The following is a 17673-nucleotide window of genomic DNA, read 5'->3' on the forward strand; positions in this document are numbered from 1 at the left end:
ACCCAGGGCCATAAAGTGTAAGGAGATGTTTGAATGTTTAGTGGTCTCTATCATAATGCATCCTAGACAAATATCAGAATATTATTGTATATAAAAACAGCTGGTGACTCTGGTGAAATAAAATTAGCAAGATAATGTCTATATAGTAATATAAATGTATGTTTTCCTGATCTCTCCAGTACCGACAGCAGAGAGCTTATCAAACTTTCATAATTTATCCTCGGGGCCCATTTGATATTGGGTTTCAGTACCCATCTCTATATATTATACAAACATTAACTTCTCAGCATTTCTGAAACATTTTCCTGTGTATTTAAAGTAGCCCATTGAAGGCATGTTGTCCAGTCTGTAATTGCATAGCAGCGCCACCAGAGCACGGCGTTCTGTTGTCAGTTTAGTAATTTTGTTGCTAGATTTAAACTCTTCACAAATGTTGCCGAACTATCAAGCTTTTGTAAGTCAGCTGAAGTCTCTATTTCATGAGCTGACAGAAACATCAGTCCTGATACAAACAGACACCAACACACCCAATACAGGGACAAATTTAAATGTTTACAGGAGGAGCTCTGACATCACTGTAGTTCAGTGAGAGATTCTCAGAAAGTGAAACTAACTTCAGAAACAGAGACCATATGGACTCCTGAAAAGATCTTCAAACAGTGGAAAACTTAATCATTCAAAAAACCTTGTGGACACATCTGATACTCAAAGGTAAGTGATATAAATATAAGCAAGATTGTCCTGAACATGTTTGTTTAGTAGGTTTTATGTCAGACTGGAATGAGCAGACAGAAGCAGGTCGAAGCGTGCCAAATACTCGTCTGCTTTAGTTGATTACTGCAATGAAATGATATCAGAAAACACAAACCTCTTATACTGCACCTAATTTATATATATATATATATATATATATATATATATATATATATATATATATATATATATATATATATATATATATATATATATATATATATATATATATATATATATATATATATAATAATTTTCCTATAATATAACCAGAAGTTCCTCACAATTTTTTTTATTATTATTTTTTTTTTTTATCTTTAAAAGGCATGGAGAGAGAAAAAGCAGTTGAGGAATCTTTCCTGACATCATCAAAAATACAAGAAAATAGAAGTGGGAGTACTGATGATCATCCATGTGAGTCTCATTGGTTGTTTAGCTTATTGTCAAAATATTTATTATGATGAAATATCAACAATTACGATAACTGCAGAATATATGTACAATTTTAAGCAGTCAAAAAGGAAATGTCCAACACATCTCATTAGGTAACATGACACATAACCCCACCTTCATAATCATTTCACTTTTTTCCAAACTTTGCTGGATTGATGTACACTGGTGGCCAAAATTATTCTGAAAGAAGTCTCTTTGATGCTCTAAAAACATTTCTTATTATCAATGTCTGTACTCCTCCATCCTTTTAAAAGCCAACACAATGTTTTTTGTCCACCTTTGGGAATAAATGAAGTTCTCCGAAGACAGAAATCAGAATTTTCCCTGGTCTGTTTGCATGTCCACAAACACAAATGCACTCAGTCCTCAAGTGGAGATCATGGCTTCCAAAACTATACTAAAACAGATAGAGAGGAGAAAATTACACATTAGTGTCAATTTATTTTTAACCTACATTTTTAAACCTTTTACACCTTTTTTTGCTCTAAGTATATATATTTGTAAGTAGCAGCTTGTCAGTAACATATTCAATAACATTTCAGCTGAACTTTAAACTAAATTGTACCAGATTTAATTTTAATACATATCCTAAATTCTGTCCAAAAATGATGAGATCCATAGAGAGAAAGACTCCAATTGAGGATTTAGCCTTCAGCTTGTCTGCAGTGAAGGGGTAGCTGTTTGAGACAAAAACACACCAAGACACATGCAAGAAATCATGTGATGATCTTTCTTCTTCCTAAAATAGGTAACCCACCCACCTGTGCGCTGATATTAGATACCTTCCTGGTCATGTGGGACTGCAATGGAAGAGACTCTTCTGCCTAATGAAAGATCAAAATAATGCTAAAATATAAACTAAAGAATGCTTGATTTGGTATGAATGAATGATTTAGTGTAAGTTTTACTGCAGTGCTTACCTGAATAGTGAACAGAAAATGGTCCATCTTCTGATTGGTTTATTTCCTTTGTGATAAACATAAAGTTAGACATCACTTAACGTTGTTTGATATAATGTTTGAAAATTTAGATTGTAAGCTACCTGGTCTGCACCAGTTGCTCCAAAGCATAATACTTATGACATATTGCTAATAATTTCAGCAAACTTTTAAATCATCTACCAGTACTTGACACATAATAAATATTGCAAGCACAATTTATCTTTATTTTTATTTTTTATTTTTTTTAAAACAGAGTAAAATATAGAGTCTAAAAGTATGGTCACATTTACCACTGCTCGGCGTATTTTTTTTTGTGCTGAATTCAGTTAATTGTAAAGGTTTATTCACCCACAGAAATTTTGCATGAAAGTGTGAAAGTATTGTAGATTTGAAATACATTTTTCATCCATTTTCGCTGCGCTAACCAACAGAAAGCTGCTTAGTTTACAGTAAAGTTATGTTACATTATTAATGTGCTTCAGCTAACATTACAATATTGACAAAGACTGCATTTTGCCCACAAAAGTTTGCTGTGTCAGCACATTTAAAACAGTATTAAAACAACAGCAGCAGGAAACATTGTTTTTGTTAATAAATGTAAGCAAAATATGATTTTAAGTATAGCTTACCTCAGGAATCTTGCAGTAGTGTCCAGCTCGAATTGGCGGGACATGGTGCGAATCGTCTTTGTCTCCTCGCTAGGTGGTTTTGACGAGCAGTTTTGACGCGAGGTAGTCGATTAACATAATAAAGCGATTATGGTATAAATAAGATATTTTACATTATAAAAATACAGAAGTAAAATGAAATGGCACGTTGCTGTCATTAGCACTATAAAGATTATGAGCTGACTGGATTCTGCCAAAGACCATAACATTAGTCCCTATGTTCACACTAGCTAATTTTAATAATGGACATCTTTAAAAACTACACATAAACGTGTTAGCACATAATACAAATACCTAATTGTGTTGATTTCTTAAACTACACATTAATATGTGAAAAAGACTTAAATCTTTTCTAAGCATTTTTATCTAATATTGACACAAAATGTGTAAATTAAAATGTTTAAAAAATATTTTTTTTGTGTGTAGTAGACCAGTATTATCAAAATTTCTCCATCTAGGTATGCCATCCTCCAGTGGTTCACTGACTGAGGAGCTTCAGTGCTCTATATGTCTGGATGTTTTCACTGATCCAGTCAGCACTCCATGTGGACACAACTTCTGCAAGACCTGTCTGAATGAACACTGGGACAACAGCCAGACCTGCAGCTGTCCAAACTGTAAAGAGACATTCAAGCAAAGACCTGATCTCAAGATTAATACCACACTTCGAGAGATTGTAGGGCACTATAAAACGAAAAGTCCTGAGAAAAATCCTGAAGTTCTGTGTGACATCTGTGAGGAAAGAAAGCTGAAAGCCCTGAAGTCGTGTCTGGTGTGTCAGAGCTCTTACTGTGAAACTCACCTGGAGCCTCATTTGAGAGTGGCAGGTTTGAAGAAACACAAACTGATGGATCCTGTGATTAATCTGGAGGACTATATATGTCAGAAACATGAGAAACCTCTGGAGCTGTTCTGTAGAGATGATCAGACATCTGTGTGTTTGATCTGCTCTGTGAAAGAGCACGAGAACCACAACACAGTCCCTATAGAAGAGGAAAGTGAAGAGAAGAAGGTAGAAGTGATTATACTTTTAAAGGAATCAGGTTTTATTTCCTGTCGTGAAATAAAAGTCCACTAAGAAAACATATTGTTTAATCTCTGTTATGAGGCATGTGTCTGTGTTGTTCTCTGTAGACTGAGCTGATGAAGACACATGAAGACATGCAGCAGATGATCCAGGACAGAATCAAGAAGATTCAAGACATCAAACACTCAGCAGAAGTCAGAAAAGTGAGTTTAAAATAATCTAAGGAAATTAATTTAAATATCTATCATATATAATGTATATGCATTAGTTTAGTTGGGTTTCTGCATTCCATTCTGAAGGGTTCATCCCTATGTCCTGAACTATGAAGGGGACCTAAAACAGTTAATTTAAAACACTATTCTGTGTCGTCTTTCAACATCTGTCACAAATTCTAAAGCACAAAAAAAATAATGGGACTGAAAAGTGTCCATCACTTTGTGATGATTCGAGTACCCAGAGAGACACAGGAGAGAGAGATCCAAAAGCAGGTATGCTTTATTAAGGGGTAATCCAAAATCGAGGTCAAATAATCCAAGGTAAAAATCAACAATCAGTCCAAAACAAAAACAAACAAAGGAAAGAAAAGGGAAAGGAACGGAACGGGAACTCGGAGGACGAGAAGGCAGGGATGAATCTTGGGGAACGAGAAGGCTGGACATACGAACGGTAAGGACTCCATACAAATAACAGGAAAAGAATGGAATATATAGGGAGACTAATGACAATAGCTTGCCTGCACCTGGTGCAATTAACAGGAGTGCAATTACTGTGAAGACAGGACCAGACTAGAGGAATTCTAGTGCCCACGGTGAAGTGTCTAAGGGGAAGTGAGCTCACTAGTGGACACCCAGGGAAACAGAGACTAGACAGCGTGACAGTATCCCCTCCTCCACGGAGCAGCTGCCAGATGCTCCAACCGAACCCAAGGGAAAACCAAAGACACAAGGAGACCAGGAGGGAGGTGGAGTGGCGGAGGATCAGGGGGAGGGACGGAGGGCCAGATAAAATGGTAAAACAGAGACAAGAGGACAAGGTAGAATGGTAAAACAGAGACAAGGGGACCAGGTAGAATGGGGAAACAGAGACAAGACGACCAGGTAAAATGGGGAAACAGAGACAAGAGAAGTGCAACACAAAACAAGGAGTCCTGGAGGGTGGTGGACCGGCGGAGGATCAGGGGGAGGGACGGAGGGCCATGTCCTTAGAGGGAAATAGAATGAAAGACAAAGACAAGAAACCCAGGAGGGAGGTTGACCGGCGGAGGATCGGGGGAGGGACGGAGGGCCAGGTCCATAGGAGGAAACAGAAAGAAAGAAACAGACAGAAGAACAACAACAAAAATAAGCACAAAAACACAAGTCCAAGAACGACATCATGTGACACCCACCAGGGTGGAGCAGAAGACCACCACAACTGTGTGGTCAGGGCGGAAGCCCCCCAGGGCGGAGCAGAAGACCACCATAACCGTGTGGTGGGGACGGACGCCCCCCAGGGCGGAGCAGATGACCACCACGTCCGTGTGGTGGAGACCGGAGTCCCCCAGGGTGGAGCAGAAGACCACCACAGCTGTGTGGCCGAACCAGACACCCCCCAGGGTGGAGCAGAAGACCACCACATACTTGTGGTCGAGGCAGAAGGCCCCCAGGGCAGAGCAGAAGACCACCACAACCGTGCAACCAGACCAACAGGAGGACAAGTCTGGTTGGGCAAGTCTGAAACATAGAACATGAACATGTTAGGGGTAGCCTCCGTGGCCACAACAGGAACAGTCGAGTGCTCAGAGAGTTCAACCGAGACATGATGAGTCTCTGGAAGTTCCACAGAGGCGAGGAGAGACTCTGGTAGTTCATCAGAGCCGTGGAGAGGCTCGAGTAATTCCACAGAGAAGTGATGAAACTCTGGTAATCCCATGGTGTTTATACTGGATTCCAGAAGATCGGTGCTGACTTGGCTCTGCTCATGAAGATCATTGGTGACTTGTATTTGTTCATGAAGATCAATGGTGACTTGCCCTTGTTCAGGAAGATCAGTGGTGACTTGCCTTTGTTCATGAAGATCACTGGTGACTTGACTCTGTCCTTGAAGATCACCAGTGACCTGACTCTGTCCTTGAAGATCACCAGTGACTTGACTATGTCCTTGAAGATCACCAGTGACTTGACACTGTCCTTGAAGATCACCAGTGACTTGACTTGACTCTGAAAGGTCAACGGTGACTAGCCTTGACTCTGGAAAGTCCATGGTAACTAGCCCTGACTCTGGAATGTCAATGGTGATTAGTCCTGACTCTGGAAGGTCAACGGTGACTAGCCCTGATTCGGGAAGGTCAATGGTGACTAACCCTGACTCTGGAGGGTCCACGAGCACCTGACTCAACTCTGGAGGATCCACAAGAACCTGACTCGACTCTGGAAAGTCAACGGGCACCTGACTCGATCCTGCTCCCACAGAAAATATGTTCTCTTTTATCATCTCATTTTTGAGATCCAGCTATGGGAAGGGCATCTGTGCCTGACCTCTGCAGAAGCATCCAATTGCACCAAGTATGGCTTGACAAACAGGATGTGTGCCCAATGCCAGGTAAGGGATTGGCCCTGCACCTTTGCTACCTTTTCCTCACAGCTCCTAGGTTGTTTGACTTTCACTATTGTCTTCAGGAGGACACATCTTTGGATCAGCCTCCGCCAGATGTGTTTGTAATTTTTACCAGGTCATTTTAGCTGCTCACGCTCGCACTTGTTACTTGGCTGCCTGCCTCTTACCTCACCTTTCCCTCACTCCATATACTGTTCATTACTCATCACTCTGTCAAAATTGAACCCGGCTACCCCTGCGGACAATCAGTCACAAGCCTTCCCCGCCACGTGCGGCACCCTCAACACTGCTAAGGATCCCCATCCTTTCTGCGTAGTCTGCATAGGTCTTCAACAAGCTCAGGAAGCCATTGATTTCTCTGAGAACTTTAGTCATTGCTTGGGGATTTCTTGACGCTTCAGATGACAGGGAGGCCATCCTGTCATCAGTAGCCCCTCAAGTTTATGTCTCATAGCACTACCCCAATTGGTCCTCCTTGAGTTTTTGCAAGCGAGCAACCCCATGCCTTAAAATTTAATGTGTCAGCCCTAGAAAGCAGCTTCTTCCCATCCTCCGGGCATCTGTTAGACGTATCAAGCACTACTGGGGAGATGCGCTTGATCTCAAAAATGGCCTTGCGGGTCTTGAAGTAAAGGGTATGCCAAATTTCGGTATGTGTGACCCATCAACCAGAAGGAGATGAAAGGGGTCTGTTTTTTATTTACCAGGTCATTTTAACTGCTCCCTAACAATGAGAGGCAACGCATCGTTGGAGCACCGGTTGAGCCTGACCAGGCTCTCTTCGGCCCTGCCATTGCGCTAATGCAGCAGTGCTGTGATGATAAAAAAGGTGGATGGGGCTTTCAAATTTTGTTTTCCTACAATGCCAGCACCATGCCAGATGAGCTCTGTGCAGCCTCCTAACCCCCCTGCTATGGGACGCCATCTTCATATTGCAGACAGGGCTCATAGACCCCACTGTAAGCAATGTGCAGCAGAGTGAGCCTCCCACCTGTTAAACCCTGGAGGAAAATGTACTTCACTGTGGCCACCATAAAAAAATATATAAAATAAATACATTTCTTCATCTCAGGATCCTGACATACATAGACGATTGGCTGATTATAGCTGATTCAAGCTATAAATTGATGTAAAACACTGCCTGTGTGCTTGCTCATGTCACAGCCCTTGGCTTCAGAGTGATTGAGAGCAAAAGCAATTTCACTCCACTCAACCCACATAAATTATTTGTGGCTCCTTACTGTTTGGAAGACACTGAAATATTTTCTTCCCCACCTGCAAGGGAATCACGTGCAAGGGCATCACATATCAGGCATCGATGTTCTATGCGTTCCTCAAATCTTCATGATCTAGGTCTTGACCCTCTGTTAGTATGGAGCAGGCAGCATTTTCTGTTGTTAAGGGTGACCCATTTCCCGGGCATTCTGAACAGGTGTGCAGACCTTTTGTCGTGCAGGAACTCAGTGCACAGAGAATGGCGCCTCCACCCTTAGATTGTAATTCTGCTGTGGAGGAAGTTATGTCTGAAGGCCATCGATCTCTTCCCCTTGTGCAAAAACGCTAATTGTCCTTTGTCCGTCTCATTACAGGACAAGGATGCCCTGCTCAGTGTGGACGCTCTGGCCCACCCATGGCACATTGTGCTACTCTATGCTTTTTCTCCACTCTGCCTTGTTCGCACCCAGATGGCCCAAAGATATTAGAGATAATCTCTCTACTGAATGCCCAACCATGGCCCCTCCCATTATAATGGCAACATCTATCATCCTCACCCAGTAAGGGTGGCCCTCTGGGCCTGACCCATGAAAGGGCAAACGTAAACACATTGGGTCTCTCACCGATGTCGTTGCAACTATACAGGATGCTAGAGCCTCATCTACATGCCCCCTCTATGATTGCAAGTGCAGAGAGTTTGAGTGAGAGGGGCGCCAACTGATATCATATCAGTGATTGGTCGCTGGCACTTTGGGCTTTTTGCAAGACCTTACTGATGGTGGGAAATCCCATAGACAGTAAAAGAAATGGACACAGCGACCCCATTGGAACTCAATTGAGACAAGTGAAGCCCATTTTTAGCGTTTTTTTAGCACTTCCGTTTCTGACACGCAGACTCAAACGAAGCTTGACGACGTAAGCAACCTGTCTGCCAGATGTAAATCTTCTAGTAGCTGTGCGTGCAAACTGCCATCGTTAATCTTGCAGAGACGGCGAGCATGAGCGGGGAGTTCTTTGTCGTGAGTGAGCAGGAGTAAGTATTCTGATTAATTATTTTGTATAGTATTTTAAAATGTAACGCCAGTACGCCATATTAAGTTAATTGCCTGAGAGCTTCTCCTCCTGTCTGTACGGTAATGCGACAGAGAGACGAGTGGTTATGACGCAATCGTTAGCCTATTTTTTTTACAAAAACTGTTTATACGGGGCCATAATGTAACATAGAAGTTAATGGAGCCCTTTACACATTGTCGTGTATCTTTAGAAATAAATAATGGACAAACGGAGTCTTTAAACGCCTCAGATGTAAAGTTATTCGCTGTCAAAGTGACGCCAAAATGAATGGGAGTCAATGGGAATGGGAATGCTAACGCAAGTGAAGTTCTGCTAAAAGATGGCAGCCCCCACCCGACTTCAACTTCCGGTCGAGTTCCTTGCCCCCTGGGAAATCCTTCTCCACCATTAAAGGGATAGTTCACCCAAATATCAAAATGATGTCATTAATAACTCACCCTCATGTCGTTTAAAACCCGTGAGACCTCAGAGAGCTCTCAGTCCCTCCATTGAAACTGTGTGAATGGTATACTGTTCATGTCCAGAAAGGTAAGAAAAACATCATCAGAGTAGTCAGTGTGACATCAGAGGGTCAGTTAGAATTTTTGAAGTATCAAAAATACATTTTGGTCCAAGAATCATTCGATGTAACCGGGTCTTTAAAAAAAGTTAACAGCTTAGGTCATTTGTGGATTAATGCATATTGGAGACGCAAACAGTTTAAAACAATTCAGTTTGATTTGGTGAATTGGTTCAAAAAGGTCCGGTTACATCGAATGATTCGTTTGCGAACCAGATATCACAAACTGCTTTGTTTTGAACTCTCTCAGAAAAGACATGGAAGAGAAGACAATGCTGAATAAAGTCATAGTTTTTGCTATTTTTTGGACAAGAACTTATTATTCCATGCTTCAAAAAAATCTAACTGACCCTCTGATGTCACATGGACTACTTTGATGATGTTTTTCTTACCTTTCTGGAAACACATAGTTTCAATGGAGGGACTGAGAGCTCTCGGACTAAATCTAAAATATCTTAAACTGTGTTCCGCAGATAAACGGAGGTCTCACGAGTTTGGAACGACATGAGGGTGTGTTGTTAATGACATAATTTTGATATTTGGCTGAACTATCCCTTTAAGGCTACATCAAGTGTGACCTTTTCAACATAATTATGTATTGCATGTGGAATACAGCTCAGTGATCATGTATCCACCTAGAGCACTCTCACCTCGGATAGACCTTCTGACATGTGCCGCAGGCTCTGGTCTCTCTTTAGTGGTTCAAGATCAAATATAATTTGTTTGGGGTAAATCTAATCTTTGGTCTTTATTCAATTAATCTATTAATATGTTATATTGTAACGCAGTACAAACTTCATATTTAGGCGGGAACCGACGGTCAATCAAATAAGACTTTAATAATAAAATAAAGACAAAACAGTGCCCCTCATGGACGACTGCCGCGCACAAACAAAATCAAAACACAAAATAAATCCAGGCCTGGTCCTCTCTCATCCATCACTGTCGTTGCTCCTGTTTTATATCCTTCATCTCCTCTGTGGGACTCGAGACCGGTGGGTCGAGCAGGTGTTGCTCATTTTTAATCACTCCAACGGCCTCGCTCCGTTCCCACGACTCTCGGCCCCACCTCACTCGCCACATAACCCCATCTCCCCTCGCAGGCCGGGGGGTACCCACGAGACTGCACTCTATTCCCTCCCCCCGCCCACCGTGACCTGCGGGAACCTGGGGGTAGGACAGATGAGGCAAGAGTAAAGGAGATGTTTTAAAAACAGGAATGAGTTTGTTGGTGTTTTGTTTGAAACTAGTATTTTCGGTGGTCGAAACAAATACAAACAAGGCAATTGACAATAATTTGTCTAAAATTTAAGATAATTAATATTAATATAATATTAATATTAATGTTCTTAGTAAACATTGCTTATGTTATGTTATAAGTTATGTCATAACTTATAATTTGTTGACTGTCCTGGTTGACCAGAGAAACACAGAGAATGAGAAAGCAGCTCATGTCGAGCTCTTCACTGATCTCATCCGCTCCATTGAGAGATGTCAGACTGAACTGCTGGAGATGATGGAGGAGCAGCAGAAAGCAGCAGAGAAACAGGAGGAACAGCTGATTGAAGAGCTGGAGCAGGAGATCACTGAGCTAAAGATGAGAAACACTGAGCTGGAGCAGCTCTCACACACTGAAGATCACCTCCACTTCCTACAGGTCAGTCAACATGATCTCTCTGATCATTGATAATGCAGGATATGACATGCTGAAGGATTTGTCCTCTCTCCTGCTATAGATTCACTCATCCCTGTGCAGCTCTACAAACACCAGGAACTGGCCTGAGATCAGTATGAAGACTAATGAGAGTCTGGAGACACTGAGGAGAGCTCTGACTCAACTGAAGGACACTATAGATGAGAAACTCACACAAACTGGTACATCAATATTAATCTGAGAGAAAATTGATCATGTATTCAATTCTTAAAATATGGGATCTGCTGATGTTATATTGTCATTAGTCTCTACAGAGCTGAAGTGGATGCAGCAGTATGCAGGTACAGTGTGCTGTCTGCACTACACTAGTTTACATTTATACACTCACAGCTTCATTACTGCACTAAAATCTGATTACACACTAGATTAAATATATATATTAAAAAAACATCAGCATCACAAACTATCTGTATTGTGAGGTTTTGATTAATATTCTGTCTTCTCAGTGGATATGACTCTGGATCCTGATACAGCTCATCCTGATCTCATCCTTTCTGATGATGGAAAACAAGTGAGACATGGAGACACTGATCAGAAACTCCCAGACAAACAAGAGAGATTTGATAAATGTGTCTGTGTACTGGGAAAGGAGGGTTTCTGCTCAGGGAAATTTTATTTTGAGGTGCAGGTGAAGGGAAAGACTAAATGGGATTTAGGAGTTGCCAGAGAATCCATTAACAGGAAGGGAAAAATCACAGCAAGACCCAGTAATGGATACTGGATTGTGCGGCTGAGGAATGGAAATGAATATATGGCTCTCTCTAGTCCTTCTGTCTCTCTGTCTCTGAGAGTGAAGCCGCAGCGGGTCGGTGTGTTTGTGGATTATGAGGAGGGTCTGGTCTCCTTTTATGATGCAGAGTCCAGCTCTCATATCTACTCTTTCACTGGTCAGTCTTTCACTGAAAATCTCTATCCATATTTTAGCCCATGCAAAAATGATGGAGGTAAAAACTCAAGCCCGCTGATCATCACACCCATCAATTATAATAAATAAATTTACACTGATAATTTGGAATAGGATTAAAATAATGATTTCTTTTTTTATTACCATTATTTGTTTTTTCAGTTTCTGAAATGCATGTTATAATTAGATGTTTGTAAAGTAAATATATGATGCTTATTCAATAAATGATTTATGTTAAACTCTAAATATTCATGCCTTGTTTCCCTTTCATCTTCACCTGACAAAGTGAAATTGCCTGTAAGATCAAAACTATATTAATAAACTGTTGTATCAAGGTAGTGACTCCCCTACAAAATAGTATGTTACTGTTGTACATCAGCTGGTAATAACTTGATATACTGTATATCACAGATCTGCATTATAACTATATTTATATACTGTACATGGTACTTTAAGATACCTGAAAAAAATACCATGATATTATGATGTGTTGAAGTGTTAAAATGAAGTGTTAAAATGTCAAATAGGAAAATGAATATATATATATATATAATAAGATCAAAACTGAGTAAATTGGAATGAATCTCTTTTGATCACAAGGGATGAAATAACTTAATGTAAAATATCATCATGCAGTGTCTCTGTAACGTCTCAGACTGAACACATAAGGAGCTCATATACACATTATCTAAAAACAAATTGTAGTTGTTATTATTATTATATGATGTGACACATGAGTCAAACACTTTATCTGATATGGGAGTAAATTAATGTAAATCCATGTCTAATCCGTAATAAGAGAGGAAAGACGACAATGACCTCTGAGGGTGAACTAGAGGGACTGCAAATGTGAATGTGAAGTCAAGTCACCTTTATTTATATAGGGCTTTAAACAAAAAATATTGCATCAAAGCAACTGAACAACATTCATAAGGAAAACAGTGTGTCAATAATGCAAAATGATAGTTAAAGGCAGTTCATCATTGAATTCAGTGATGTCATCATCTCAGTTCAGTTTAAATAATGTCTGTGCATTCATTTCCAATCAAGTCAATGATATCGCTGTAGATGAAGTGACCCCAACTAAGCAAGCCAGAGGCGACAGCGGCAAGGAACCGAAACTCCATCGGTGACAGAATGGAGAAAAAACCTTTGGAGAAACCAAGCTCAGTTGGGGGCTCTAGTATTTTATACAATGGAAGTCAATGTCAACCACCAGTTGTTTGATTACCAGCAATCTTCAAAATATCTTCTTTTATGTTCAACATTAAAAAGCAACTCATACAGGTTTGGAACGACAGGGTGAGTAAATAAAGACTTTTCATTTTTGGGTGAACTATCCCTTTAACAGAAGGGTTAATTTAATTAATATTCTTATACAGGTATATTGAACCTAGAATGAACATGTTCAGTAATGAGTGATGACTGTAAAGTTAATCATCAATTGAGTAAGTCATAGAATGAACAGTGTAATTTTTTAAACATTGATCAGTTTAGATACCAGTGACTGACCAAACTTAATCCAAAAACACTTGTTTATCTCAAAACTCACGTAGGCTACTGATTTTACGAATTTTATTCTGCCTAGTGTCTTCTTGATTAATTTCATTACATTCACTATATTATATTATATATACATGTGACCACCTTACATATAGTTTGGGTCACAAATTAAATTATTTATATATATTTTTTTATTTTTACACATTCCTTTCTATTTACATGTGTATATATAAGTCTTATGTTAATTACTTAAATATATGATGAGTTTGCACTGTTTAGTTTAGCTGCATTTTCTGAACTCTGGGTGACAGTTGAGAGAGTAGAGTTACCATGACGATTGCAGCGCATCCTCAGACAACAAAGAGGACCGTTAAGGAAACAACTAATTCTTGTCTCTCTCTATCATTTAATGTCAAGGTTAGTTAAATTAATTAATTGTCATACCAAACTGTAATTTACATGTTTTAATGTTCAAACTATTTGTTATTATTTATTTTATTAATAATTTTAAGACACTTACAGTACGTCATAGAAAAGTTTACTCATGTATGACTTACCTGAAATAATTGAGTTGTTTTCTTAAGATACTTACCTGAATTCAGCGCATGTTGGGGGCTCGTATCCTCGGGAACACATAGGTAAAAATTGGTAGCCTGTTCATTGTTCAGCATGTAAAGGCACATAAGCACCACCAGAGTGCGGCGTTCTGTTGGCAATTTTATTAATGTTGTTACTACTGTAGATTTACGAGAAAGTGAAACTTACTTGATCTGCAACCATACAGACTCCTGAAACGATCAAAACAACAGAATACTGAATCGTTGAAAGAACCTTTTAGACGCACCTGATACTCACAGGTAAGTGATATACATATAAGAGAGATTGTCCTGAACAGGTTTCTAATAGATTTGTAGATTAGTCTGTTTTAGTAGGGTTTATGTCAGACTGAATCAGGTTTAAGCGATTTAAATACTCAGCTGCTTTAGTTGGTTACTGCACTGAAATTATCCGAAATGTATTAAATGTATGTAATTTGATTGGTTGTGAAGAAAAGTTAGGGTTTTTTTTTGTGTGTGTGTCATTCTGTCAGGAAGTAATTGACCTGCAGACAAACTGAACACAAACAGCTGAAGATCACTTTAACATTAAACAAAACGACAATGAATTTTGACCATATAATATATTTTGCTGATAGATGTATGCAATTTTCTATAAAAATACATACAGGTGCTGGTCATATAATTAGAATATCATCAAAAAGTTGATTTATTTCACTAATTCCATTCATTAGTTACACTTTTGTATTATATTCATTCATTACACACAGACTGATATATTTCAAATGTTTATTTCTTTTAATTTTGATGATTATAACTGACACCTAAGGAAAATCCCAAATTCAGTATCTCAGAAAATTAGAATATTGTGAAAAGGTTCAATATTGAAGACACCTGGTGTCACACTCTAATCAGCTAATTAACTCAAAACACCTGCAAAGACCTTTAAATGGTCTCTCAGTCTAGTTCTGTAGGCTACACAATCACGGGGAAGACTGCGGACTTGACAGTTGTTCAAAAGATGACCATTGACACCTTGCACAAGGAGGTCAAGACACAAAAGGTCATTGCAAAAGAGGCTGGCTGTTCACTCCTTCACTATCACTTCTTACATGAGATTTAAACCATTTAATGTAAATATTGATTTGGCTTGATCCAATTTGTTTCAAGTCTAAAAATGAGAAAATAACTTATACTGTAAAAACAACAACAACAAAAAACAATGTATGTTTGTTTGTTTCTTTGTTTGTTTTTAAGGCTTGAAGAGTTAAAGAACAATGGCAGAATATTTACCAACATCAACAGTTCTGTGTGACATCTGTGAGGATAGAAAGATGAAAGCCCTGAAGTTTTGTCTTTCGTGTCAGAGATCTTACTGTGAAACTCACCTGGAGCCTCATTTGAGAGTGGCAGGTTTGAAGAAACACAAACTGATGGATCCTGTGAGTAATCTGGAGGACTATGTATGTCAGAAACATGAGAGTCCTCTGCATCTGTTCTGTAGAGATGATCAGACATCTGTGTGTTTGATCTGCTCTGTGAAAGACCACGAGAACCACAACACAGTCCCTATAGAAGAGAAAGGTGAAAAGAAGAAGGTAGATGTTACTAACAAAACTGCTTTTACATTTTTAAAACATATTGTAAATTTCCTCAGACAAGTAAATCTTTTATGATAAATGTGTGTGTGTTGAAGACACAGAAAGACCTGCAGCAGATGATCCAGGACAGAATCAAGAAAATTCAACACATCAAACAGTCAGCAGAAGTCAGAAAAGTGAGTTTATTTAATCAAGATAAATATATGTTATACTTTAAGTTGTGTCGTTCCAAGAGTCCTAATATACGGTCCATCAACATTGGGATTTTTCACTGTTTCTTTCACTCCCTCTTGTCTGTGCAAATTAGCTCAATAAGGAAATAGCATAATTAATTATAATGGCCTTCAGAATTAGACTTTCAGACTTAACTGTAGCAGAATTAATGTTACAATTTTTTTGTATTTTTGTCCACCGAGCATACCATATAGTCATTTATCAACTCTGGTTATCTACCTGCTCAAGAAAGTGAAAGTGAAAGTGAAGTGACATTCAGCCAAGTATGGTGACCCATACTCAGAATTTGTGCTCTGCATTTAACCCATCCGAAATGCACACACACAGAGCAGTGAACACACACACACACACTGTGAGCACACAACCAGAGCAGTGGGCAGCCATTTATGCTGCGGCGCCCGGGGAGCAGTTGGGGGTTCGATGCCTTGCTCAAGGGCACCTAAGTCGTGGTATTGAAGGTGGAGAGAGAGCTGTTAATGCACTACCCCCACCCACAATTCCGTCCGGCCCGAGACTAGAGCTCACAACCCTTCGATTGGGAGTCCAACCCTCTAACCATTAGGCCACGACTTCCCCTAAGAATAGCTTTAGTACTGTATACAGTGCTAGCAATCACTTAGAATTTAGCAATATCAATGTTTTTGTGACTCTGAACAGTGAGTAGCAAACAAAAAAATAAATAATACTATGAGTTACATAAAACTATAACGAAACACATACATGCATAGTGAAAAGAAGTAAGGAAAGAGAAAAGTTCAAGACTGGCAGTATTTAAAGTCAGTGAACCAGAACCTAATGAGAACAATCAGATCAAAATCAATCAATATCACCTTCAAAAATGGTTAAAAGCTTAGAAACATGTCAAAACATTTGACAAAATTTTTACTGGCATTTTGCATTTTAAAATGTATTTTTAAAAACAGTGAAGATTTATTGGAACAGTAAATAACAGGATTGAGTAAGAATCTCTTTTCTTTAAGAGTTAGTATTCATAAATATCCAAACATTAAAAAAAAAGAAAAAAATCTAATAAAAACAAATATATAAAACAAAATAAAAAATAAAGATTAAAATAAAATGTATTGCACTTTCTAACGACAGTATCATCTCATTTTCATTAATGTATTGCTGAATCATCAGGTATCATTAATTATCTCAGGGCATTTGTCATTGAGCAGGGGTCTTCATTACTATTAGTTCTTCTGAATGACAATCCTACCTGCCCATTCTGATGTGTTGGGCTCATGACTGGAGCTTGGTAACGTTACTGGACCTTGCTCTTCACTGTTAGCAGCAAACTGGACTAGAGCGGCTGCTGCTGAAGAGCTACAAGAAAAAGTTTGATACATGAGCGGTGGTTTGCAAACAACGTTGTTTTGCAATGTCGCTAGCATCTTGAACTGCTCCTAACCACCTTAACGTTAGCTTACTTACCGGCCTCGTCGTCTCCATTTGTTTTTTTGAGAAAGAATGTGCTCAGCTTAGAACATTTGGCCACGTCAGTTTCCAAAGCTTTCTTCATATCTATTCTGGACTTGTCAGCGCCGCAATTGCGCTTTCTGTTATCCATTTTTATCTCACTTTTTTATTTTATTTTGAGCAACTTGCAAGGTGACATGTGGGGGCGGGGCCAAGGAGTCAACAGATAACACGTCATCATTATCTTGCAGGCTGCACTCTGCGAGAAAATATTAAATAAAAAATAGTGGGACGGTGGTAAAATAATAAATAAAAAGAGTGGGGCTGCGGTAAAATAATAATAATAATAATAATAATTATATATATATATATATATATATATATATATATATATATATATATATATATATATATATATATCTACCCAGTACCATGACAACAATGGCCCTGGCAGCC

At 39.1% G+C, this 17673-nt stretch overlaps 1 protein-coding gene across 5 annotated transcripts in view; it reads left to right on the forward strand.

Moving 5' to 3' along the window:
- Window positions 1-206: 206 nt before the first annotated feature.
- Window positions 207-17673, forward strand: part of LOC113050997 (eukaryotic translation initiation factor 4 gamma 1-like) — a 41221-nt gene continuing 23754 nt past the window's right edge. Inside the window, exons 1-8 of one of the 5 annotated variants that reach the window (XM_026214559.1) lie at window positions 207-711; window positions 1078-1167; window positions 3274-3827; window positions 3950-4045; window positions 10709-10942; window positions 11022-11160; window positions 11254-11280; window positions 11446-11993. In XM_026214559.1, coding sequence (XP_026070344.1) covers window positions 1080-1167; window positions 3274-3827; window positions 3950-4045; window positions 10709-10942; window positions 11022-11160; window positions 11254-11280; window positions 11446-11993 — 1686 coding nt within the window. In that variant the 5' untranslated portion in view covers window positions 207-711; window positions 1078-1079. Of the gene's footprint in view, window positions 712-1077; window positions 1168-3273; window positions 3828-3949; window positions 4046-10708; window positions 10943-11021; window positions 11161-11244; window positions 11281-11445; window positions 12146-14114; window positions 14264-14969; window positions 15027-15220; window positions 15562-15659; window positions 15741-17673 lie in introns of those variants that run through there. The other 4 variants (XM_026214558.1, XM_026214555.1, XM_026214556.1 and 1 more) reach the window with 4 other exon arrangements.

The sequence above is a fragment of the Carassius auratus genome, chromosome 31 (assembly GCF_003368295.1).
Source record: "Carassius auratus strain Wakin chromosome 31, ASM336829v1, whole genome shotgun sequence".
NCBI classification, from domain to species: Eukaryota; Metazoa; Chordata; class Actinopteri; order Cypriniformes; family Cyprinidae; genus Carassius; species Carassius auratus.